Genomic DNA, 9919 nt, shown 5'->3' with positions numbered 1-9919 from the left:
CCAACCACCCTCATATCCAGCCCAAAAATGGGGCGGATATCGGGTGGCCACGGCACGCCCGAGCACGTCCGCGTGACAAGCCCGGTCCACCACCGACCCCATGGTTGTCCTACAAATAAACACATTCGGCTCATCGCTTTGAAACCCGAGCTCACTCACTCTCCTCTCTTGCTCCATCCTCTCCTCTCCCTGCATCGATTCCGATCAAACCCGACGCAATGTCGAGATCCAGCAACCGCTCTGACGATGACCTGGATCCGGATTATGAGCTTGCCCTCTACATCGCCTTGGAGCTTTCCAAGGTGGATAATGGGGCAACTCCGGATCTGCAGCCTTACCGCTTCCCCGTCAGTGCAGCTTGGATGTCGGCGATGGCCCCTCCTAGCCCGTGCGCAGCTCCAACAAGCGGCCTGCGCAATCCGCGCCTCCCCTACGCACTACCTTGCCCCTGTCAGTTGCTGCTCCCCCACATGGGCAGTGGTGGGTGCTTGTGCCCGCCCCACCGGCCAGGACGCACACGTCGGAATCAGAGGTGTGCGTCGCTCGCCGCGAGCGGCAGCGGCAAAGGGAGAGGAGGGAGGCGGAGCAGTCTGTGTGCCATCGCGCGGGGATGAAGGCGGACCCCGACGAGGACGTGTGACTCCTCGAATGGATCTACCGCCGGTCGCTTACGACCATGGAGACGGACGCGCGTCGGCTCCACCGAAGAACGCGAAGGCGCTCCGGATTGCCATTGAGCAGTCCGAGCGCGAGGCGGATCGGTTCGTGGATTTCAAGCGGTAGTAGGACAAGGAGGTCATGCGGCTAAAAGGGCTCGTCATCCTCTCCGACGACGGCGATGACGACCACGCCTCCTCATTGGATGACTCGGGTGATTCCCCAACAGCCGCCGACTCCTACACTTGTGTCGACGGCCGAAAGGGTGAAGGGTTGGTGAGGAAGTGGTGAATGTTCGCCATCTCCGTCTTCAGTTTCAAGTTTTTAGTAATCTAGTTTAAATCTATCCGTCGTTTATATGAATTATGCGAAGTGTGGCGATCTTTTGGACATCCGACGGTGTTCTTTCGATGATCGAAATGTGCATTTCTATGTCTGATTCTGTGTTTCTGGGTTGATCTACGCTCTTTTTATCTATGTTGCATGCTAGTAAGAATATGAGGGACCGGATACGAGACGCGTCCGCGGGTGCTTGAGGGTCCGGATTTGCAGGTCGTGTGGGCGCGTCCGCGGGCGGATTTGTAGGTCGTGCGGGCGTGTCCACGGGTATTTGAAGGCCCGGATTTATAGGTCGTGGCTGTAGATGCTCTTACATGGTTATCTTTTGAATACATTTTTTTATCTATGTTGCATGCTAGTAAGAATATGAGGGACCGGATACGAGACGCGTCCGCGGGTGCTTGAGGGTCCGGATTTGCAGGTCATGTGGGCGTGTCCGCAGGCGGATTTGCAGGACGTGTGGGCGCGTCCACGGGCATTTGAAGGCCCGGATTTATAGGTCGTGGTTGTAGATGCTCTTACATGGTTATCTTTTGAATACATTTGTTTCTTTTTATCTATGTTGCATGCTAGTAAGAATATGAGGGACCGGATATGAGACGCGTCCGCGGGTGCTTGAGGGTCCGGATTTGCAGGTCGTGTGGGCGCGTCCCCGGGCGGATTTGCAGGTCGTGCGGGCGCGTCCATGGGCATTTGAAGGCCCGGATTTATAGGTCGTGGTTGTAGATGCTCTTACATGGTTATCTTTTGAATACATTTGTTTCTTTTTATCTATGTTGCATGCTAGTAAGAATATGAGGGACTGGATATGAGACGTGTCCGCGGGTGCTTGAGGGTCCGGATTTGCAGGTCGTGCGGGCGCGTCCACGGGCGGATTTGCAGGTCGTGCGGGCGCGTCCATGGGCATTTGAAGGCCTGGATTTATAGGTCGTGGTTGTAGATGCTCTTACATGGTTATCTTTTGAATACATTTGTTTCTTTTTATCTATGTTGCATGCTAGTAAGAATATGAGGGACTGGATATGAGACGTGTCCGCGGGTGCTTGAGGGTCCGGATTTGCAGGTCGTGCGGGCGCGTCCACGGGCGGATTTGCAGGTCGTGCGGGCGCGTCCATGGGCATTTGAAGGCCCGGATTTATAGGTCGTGGTTGTAGATGCTCTTACATGGTTATCTTTTGAATACATTTGTTTCTTTTTATCTATGTTGCATGCTAGTAAGAATATGAGGGACTGGATATGAGACGTGTCCGCGGGTGCTTGAGGGTCCGGATTTGCAGGTCGTGCGGGCGCGTCCACGGGCATTTGAAGGCCCGGATTTATAGGTCATGGATGTAGATGCTCTTACATGGTTGTCTTTTGAATACATTTTAACAAATTAACTTGTGAGTTGAGACTAAACATCCAGTGATCCTCTTGAGAAAAAATAACCCCTCGATTGATGTAAAAAGGGTCCGGATTTGCAGGTCGTGCGGGTGCGTCCACGGGCATTTGAAGGCCCGGATTTATAGGTCATGGATGTAGATGCTCTTACATGGTTGTCTTTTGAATACATTTTAACAAATTAACTTGTGAGTTGAGACTAAACATCCTCCACGGACGTTTGAAGGCCCGGATTTATAGGTCATGGATGTAGATGCTCTTACATGGTTGTCTTTTGAATTTAAAGGCCCGGATTTATAGGTCATGGATGTAGATGCTCTTACATGGTTGTCTTTTGAATACATTTTAACAAGTTAACTTGTGAGTTGAGACTAAACATCCAGTGATCCTCTTCAGAAAAAATAACCCCTCAATTGAGGTAAAAAATATGAAAAAGGCCCGGATTTATACGTCATGGATGTAGATGCTCTTACATGGTTGTCTTTTGAATACATTTTAACAAGTTAACTTGTGAGTTGAGACTAAACATCCAGTGATCCTCTTCAGAAAAAATAACCCCTCAATTGAAGTAAAAAATATTAGATGCTCTTACATGGTTGTCTTTTGAATACATTTTAACAAATTAACTTGTGAGTTGAGACTAAACATCCAGTGATCCTCTTGAGAAAAAATAACCCCTCGATTGATGTAAAAAGGGTCCGGATTTGCAGGTCGTGCGGGTGCGTCCACGGGCATTTGAAGGCCCGGATTTATAGGTCATGGATGTAGATGCTCTTACATGGTTGTCTTTTGAATACATTTTAACAAATTAACTTGTGAGTTGAGACTAAACATCCTCCACGGACGTTTGAAGGCCCGGATTTATAGGTCATGGATGTAGATGCTCTTACATGGTTGTCTTTTGAATTTAAAGGCCCGGATTTATAGGTCATGGATGTAGATGCTCTTACATGGTTGTCTTTTGAATACATTTTAACAAGTTAACTTGTGAGTTGAGACTAAACATCTTGTGATCCTCTTCAGAAAAAATAACCCCTCAATTGAAGTAAAAAATATGAAATGCACCAGCCGGGAATCGAACCCGGGTCTGTACCGTGGCAGGGTACTATTCTACCACTAGACCACTGGTGCTTTTTTTGTTCATTTCAGCCGTTATAACCTATATTACCAGGGCTTCCTCCGTTTTTTAATAACGCTCTTTTCCTCCGGTTGGCAACCAATACTGTCTTTGTGCGTGTGTGTGTGTGTGTGCGGGGGGGGGGGGGGGGGGGTACTTCAAGCTAACATAGGTTTATTTTTATTTTTTGCAAAACCACCTAGATTTTTACAAATTTTCCCGCGACCGAGCCGGAAAACAAAGAAACAAATGACCAAGGTACAACAAAATTAGGCTTGAAGTACCCCAAATGACCAAGCTAACATGGACTGTGGACATCGATCAGGTGGTGGCATCGGCATGTGGAGAAGCAGCGCCAAACAGAAGGCCTTGCCTCTGCCCGCCTGCCTTCTTGTCGCCAGCGATGTCTGTCTGCCTAGTTCGTTAAGCCCCTGAATGAAAGAAGAAGAAGAAAAGCCGCACGCAACTCGTGTCCCCTCCCTCCCTCCCTCCTCATCCATCCACTTCTCTTCTTCTTCTTGCCAACGAAGGACGGGGCCCCACGGGTTCCCCTCTCCTCGCTTCCCTTTTCTTCTGCCAAGAACAGCTTACGTCTTGCTTTGCCTCTCCTCTCCTTCCTTGTGTTCTTCGACCACTGTTGCCACTGTGCCTATGATGTCGAGGTCTGCCCACCCAAATCACATGCCCCCCCACCTCCACTTCGTCGTCTCGTAGCCAAGTCGCACAAGATGAGAACACAATCAACAGAAGAATCAAGCATGACCAGATAAAAAAGAGCGCCCGATCCATCTCATTTTGCAAGCGACATCATTATATCATCCATGCTCGCTCTGCAAAGACGAGAAACGATGCATGCATACACACAACAACAATAACACTAGAGGTAGAGGAGAACGGCGACGGGCAATCCATCTTTGTCCTATATACAGTTTTCAGTTCAACAGCACTACGCCGACACACCGTCGTCGTCGATCACAGGGTCACGAGATAGTTAACAACGATGGATCCGGCGCTTCGTACTGCTAACACACTACTTGCAAAAACACAACAGGACGATGACGATGTACAGCAAGCTCCGGCTGCTGCTGCTAATGACTATCATCACCCGTCCATTCTCCTAAAGAGAGATTTTACAACAACAACAACATGACAGGATCGTCGCCTCCTTTCTCCATCCCGATGTCGATCGGGCTATTAACGACGACGGCGACGATCATACGGTGGTGAGTAATAGGACCAAGGTTTCCTTGTTACTACCTGGTGGATGGAGTTGGATCATTACCGGATTTGCATCGCGGCGCCCGGCTCGGCGAGGCGGCCGTAGAGCGCCGCGTTGAGCTGTTCCTGGGAGTAGACCCGGGTGGCCATCTTCACCGCCACCTGCTGGATCATGATGTCCTTCACCACCGAGACGCTGGCGTGGTACACGTCCAGGTCCAGCTCCCGCAGCGCCGTCATCAGCTTCGCCGCCGGGTGGTTGCGCTTGTGGCACTGCACGCGGATCATCGCCTCCAGCCCCAGGATCTTGGCCTCGATCTCCACCGCGTGGCACCGCGCCCCGTTGTCGTGCATTCCCGACGACGACGGCGCGGCCGGCCGGGCGTCGCGCTCCTTCTTCAGCGCCTCAATTTGGGAGTGGAGCGTCTCCTTGTCCGACTCCAGCGCCGTCATCTTACCGCGGAGCTCGTTGATGTAGGAGATGGCGTCGCCCAGCAGTGAGGCCTTGTCCATCTTGGACACGTTGGGCACCACGGCGCGGAGCGCGTAGAACCGCTGGTTCAGCTTCTCCCGCCGCTGCCGCTCCGCCTCCACGTGGTTCAGTGGCTCCTCGCGCCCGTTCGCCGGCTTGCGCCCGCGCTTGCGCGGCCGCTTCTCCTCCGGCGGAGGCACCACGCGGCTGCTCTCCACCTCGCGGACCGACGCCTCCAGGTCGGAATGGTCGGACTCCGACTTGGCTGGTGCGCCCGTGCCGGTGGACGGCCGCGTCGTCGGCGCGGACGAGAAGGACAGCATCCCCTCGTTGGCTGTCGCGGTCTGGTGGTGGTTGGTGTTGCTCGCGCGGGAGGTGGCCTCCATGGACCGCTTCGGGTTGTTCTTGGCGTCGTTTGATGGGGCCGTCACCGTCGCCGTGTGCTGGGAGAAGAGGCTCCCCGGCGCGGTGGTGAGGCTGGCCGTCGCGGCGGGGGGCGCCGGCGAAGGGTTCCTCCGGCTGGTGCTGTCAGCGCCAAAGTTTAGGATCTCACCAGACTCAGGCTTGAAGAAAGGCGGGGTCACCGTGACGGATGGGTTGGACGCGAAATCTGAGAAATTGAGCTCCCGGCGGAAAGGACCCTGGTTGTGCTGGTGCTGGAGCTGGAGCTGGTTCTGCCTCTGCGCCGCCGCCGCCGCCTGCTGCTGCGGCAGAGGCTGCTGCGCGTGCACGGAGAGGCTGGGGTTCTCCGTGAGCGTGCTGGTGCTCCCGTTCTCGAAGTGATGGATCTGCGGCGGCTGTGACGGCGGCGGCTTGGAGACGGAGATCTCGACGGACGGCGGCGACTCCTTCATGTCCCCGGCCGGCGCGTCGGCGAGCCAGAGCACGGACGGATCCGTCTCCGCCTCCTGGGGCGGCGGCGCCACGGGCGGCCAGGATCCAGAGCCCCCTCCTCCGCCGTTGAGGCTGAAGAGCGAGCGGATCCGCCCCAAGCTATCGGTGGTCTGGAAGATGACCTCGGTGGCGCCGAGCTCGAGCACGCCGGTGCCGAGGGGGATGCAGACCATGGTGCGGAGGCCGAAGGTGTAGGCCTGCCTGGCCCGCTCGCAGGGCGCGCTGGCGAGCCCGGTGGCGATCCAGATAGGCTGGCCGGCGAAGAGAGCCTGGCCCGGCAAGCCCATCCCGTTGGGGAAGGACTGGGTCATGGAGACGAGGAAGAACCACTCGGTGTCCGTGACCTCCTCCTCGACGGCCTCGTCGGGCGCGGCGGCGCCGCCCCCGGCTATGAGCGAGTTGAGCTCCCTGAGGACGCGCTTGCGGTGCTCCTGCTCGGCGGCGGAGGCCGGGGTGGGCTGCTGGCGGCGCTTGTCGGCGTCGTCGCAGCCCTTGTAATAGCCGTCGCCCCAGCCGAGGAGCGAGGCGCCGGCGTCGGTGGAGGACTGCCAGAAGATGGCGTAGGTCCAGGTCTCCCTGGAGCCCTCGATGATGGCCTGCAGGCGCTGCTGGAGCGTGTCCTGGTTGAAGGCCGGCACGGCGGCCGGCGGCGGCGGGGTGGCCGCCGCGCCCCAGGGGAACGCCGGCATGTCGGCGGAGGCCATGAAGGCCTCCATCATGGAGGCGTTGTCGTCCGTCCACAGGTTCATCGGGGCCGGGGCCGGGGTCGGGGAATGGATGGGAGAGAAGAGAAGGCAAGCGCGGGGAGGGGGGGGGGGGGATGGGAAAGGTGGGAATGGATTGGTGGTGAGGGGGAGGCGAGGCCCAAAGTAGTAAATTGTGCGGGTTTGGTCGCCGTCGACGTCTCCGCCCGCCGATGCGTCGCTCCCCCGCTGCCTATTTAGTTGCCCAGGGTAAAATAGGGGAATCACTGCACTGATTGTACTCTTCTGCTGTTCTCGCAGCAACGGCCGTTTCTTCCCTCTTTCTCTCTCTCTCTCTTGTTTGGTGCCCGAATTTTGGGGTAACTGCCGTGTTCGTAGCCTCCTGTCTGGAGCATGGGCCCGGGTTGTCAGTGACAGATTTAACCCATCTAGCCTCCCCTGCTTTGGGGTATCCAGTATGGATGGGCCCACCTGTCAGCCACCGATGATTTGTATTATTGCCAAGTTTATCTGTGTAAATGGATTTTGTTTCCAATTATGTTCCCCGAAGTTCAGTGCAAGCATAGCATGGGGAGCGAAGATCCAGAGCATGTGACTGTTAGATTTATTTTCCGTAAATGAGGGTGGTATCTTTGGGCCGTGTTAATTCACATTCATGACGTGCTTAGCTAGTACACGGTGGTTTGCTTATCCTACGAAGAGATAAGATTGATAACTTAATTGTCGTTGTACTCCCTCCGTCTGTAATTACTTGTCACATAAATGTATGAAAATGGATGTATCTAAAACTAAAATACATGTAGATACGTTCATTCCTATAATCGGTCCTGCCTATGACAAGTATATTCCGACGAAGGAAGTATTATTTGATAGTGATAATGCATTTCCAAATTTCCGCTTACGAATTAACAAGTTTACAATACGATCGATAAGTCGATCCTAGTGGAGGCATTACGGGGATACCGAAGATCCACAGCATGTGGCCATTAGATTTCTTTCCCGTGAATGAGAAATATTTGTGGGTCATGTTTAGTTCGCATTTACGACATCCCTTGTCAATACGGTGAACCGCTTCCCCTATGAAGAGAGAACATCATGTTGCCTTATACTTATTTGGTGGCAATAATGCACTTCCAAATTTATGTCAAAGAATTAAAGACTTTACGATCACGATAGAGTCGCAGGTGGTAACAAGATAAATAAGTCGATTCTCAATGGAATCATAATGCGTGTGATCGATGATCCAAAGCACGTGACCGCTAGATTTGTGTCTGATAATGAGTGTAGTAATCTTGGGTTGTGTTGATTCAGGTTTTCAACGTCCATAGATGGTATGCTCTGAATCGCTTCACTCACAAAGCAAAAAAAAAATCGTCTTGCTCCGTTTATTTGGCAATTATGGTGCACTTACGAATTTATGTCAACGGATGAAGAATTTTGCATCCAAGATAGAGTTGCAAGTGGAAACAAGACGAAATGAGCCTATTCCCAATGGAAACATAGCGGGTCTATCGAAGATCGAGTGTATATGACCATTAGATTTCTTTTCAAAAATGAGTGTGGTATTTTTGGGTCGTGTTAATTTGCATTTATGACGTCCTTAGACAATTTACACCCATATATATATGTAACAAGAAAGCAAACAGGATAAACAACGATCGTTTACAGGCATGAAGAAAGACATGCCACCGACGTTCCAGCTTTACCTTGAAGGCTTCACGTAGATAGGTACACTTTAGGTTATGCTTTGTACATAGCCTCTAAAAGTTAGCTCATTTTGGTATCACCCAATCATATGCGGTGCAACGCCTATCCCTGTCTAATGTTTTCAAAACAGTTCACATCAAATGTTAAATGTTATGTTACATATCCCTAGTATTTCTTTCATCACATAATATAAGACGTTACTGCAAGTTGAATGGAGATAGTAATATACATATGGTTATATGAAACATAGGGCCCGTTTGGTTCCCAGCCAAACTTTGCCAAGCCAGCCACAAATTAGTTGCCATATGTTTGGTTTTTGTCACACTTTATTGTCGCTATGGCCCATTTGTCATAGAGTCAATTTTTTTTGCCAACTTTCGTCAAAGTTTGGCGTTCGTTTTTTCAGCCACACTTTGTGGCTTGTCACACTTTGATTTGACAAAATTAGTCTCCCATAGTCTATTCAGACCCATCTAAATTAGCTAAATTCACAAAGAAAAATGCCACTTGAAAATAAAGAGGAAGGTCTTGGAAAAGATGCACGGGGGCAGCATGAGCTGCTCAGCTCAAGTGAGGCATAGTGGCTACTGGCTACAAGCGCCTGGTCCGGCCGGCTTGTTTGACTGTTGACCTCTCACCCTGCATCATCAACCACCGTGGCCATGGCCGGATGCCTGGACTCACTCCAGCCGAGCTGGCCCACGTGCAGGCACCAGTGACTAGGCGAGCATGGACCCACGGAGCAGACACAGCGACGACAAAGAAACAAGGAGGTCGCTGTCCCGCCAACGTGACGGATGGACCGTTTAACACCTGCCACAAATCTGGGCCGTCCGTTTTCACGTGTTTTGCGAGGCCCGCATCGTGTTCCCTTTTTCATTTCCTGTGCGCTTCTTTGTTTATTTTCTTTATTTATGCTTTGATTTGATTTGGCGATCCGGAGGCTACGATAGACAAACGGAAAAGAGAGAGGGAGAGGGTGCGGTTGGTGGGTCGTTGTCGGCTTCTCACTACGATTACTCTTGTGATTTGATGATGCTAATCGGTAATCAAGTGTTGCTAGTAGAAAACTGTTGGTGCTGCTTCCGGGTGGTGGGGGTTTTGGATTCCGGTTTCCGGGTGCAAAATGCTACGCTCACTCGTCGCATGCTCTGTTCCTCTTCTTCGAAAAGTGTGTGTTGTTAGTGGAGAGAAATACGTGTTAGGGTTCGCGTTGTTTCGACGCCAAGCACGGCATATGAACCAACAAGGAAGGTTGGGCGGTGGAGTGACGAAAATTGTTCCGGTGCGTCAGGTGTTAGTCCCCTCGCAACTCCGCCGGTTCTCCTTGTTGGAACTATCGTCGATGCCAATGGGTTTTCGTGTTGCTTGTCAAACTTGTTTCTTCTATTTTATCTCTATCTCTTCTTATCTATTTTTTATTGGGGGGAC

The 9919-nt window shown here is 52.2% G+C and overlaps 1 protein-coding gene and 1 non-coding gene across 2 annotated transcripts; both read right to left on the bottom strand.

The window, feature by feature from the left end:
• Positions 1-3436: 3436 nt before the first annotated feature.
• Positions 3437-3507, bottom strand: TRNAG-GCC. Its single transcript has one exon. It is a non-coding gene; the product is annotated as a tRNA-Gly (tRNA).
• A 753-nt stretch (positions 3508-4260) lies between these two features.
• Positions 4261-7279, bottom strand: LOC123436178 (transcription factor MYC2). Its single transcript, XM_045115615.1, has one exon. The coding sequence runs from the start codon at positions 6824-6826 to the stop codon at positions 4772-4774; it is 2055 nt and encodes a 684-aa protein (XP_044971550.1). The 5' UTR covers positions 6827-7279; the 3' UTR covers positions 4261-4771.
• Positions 7280-9919: the final 2640 nt, after the last annotated feature.

The sequence above is a fragment of the Hordeum vulgare genome, chromosome 1H (assembly GCF_904849725.1).
Source record: "Hordeum vulgare subsp. vulgare chromosome 1H, MorexV3_pseudomolecules_assembly, whole genome shotgun sequence".
Taxonomy (NCBI): Eukaryota; Viridiplantae; Streptophyta; class Magnoliopsida; order Poales; family Poaceae; genus Hordeum; species Hordeum vulgare.
This window is presented reverse-complemented; position numbering and strand designations above follow the sequence as displayed.

Bases quoted from the DNA above. Each gene is read 5' to 3' on its own strand.
- LOC123436178 (XM_045115615.1), bottom strand. From the start codon at position 6,826: ATGAACCTGTGGACGGACGACAACGCCTCCATGATGGAGGCCTTCATG.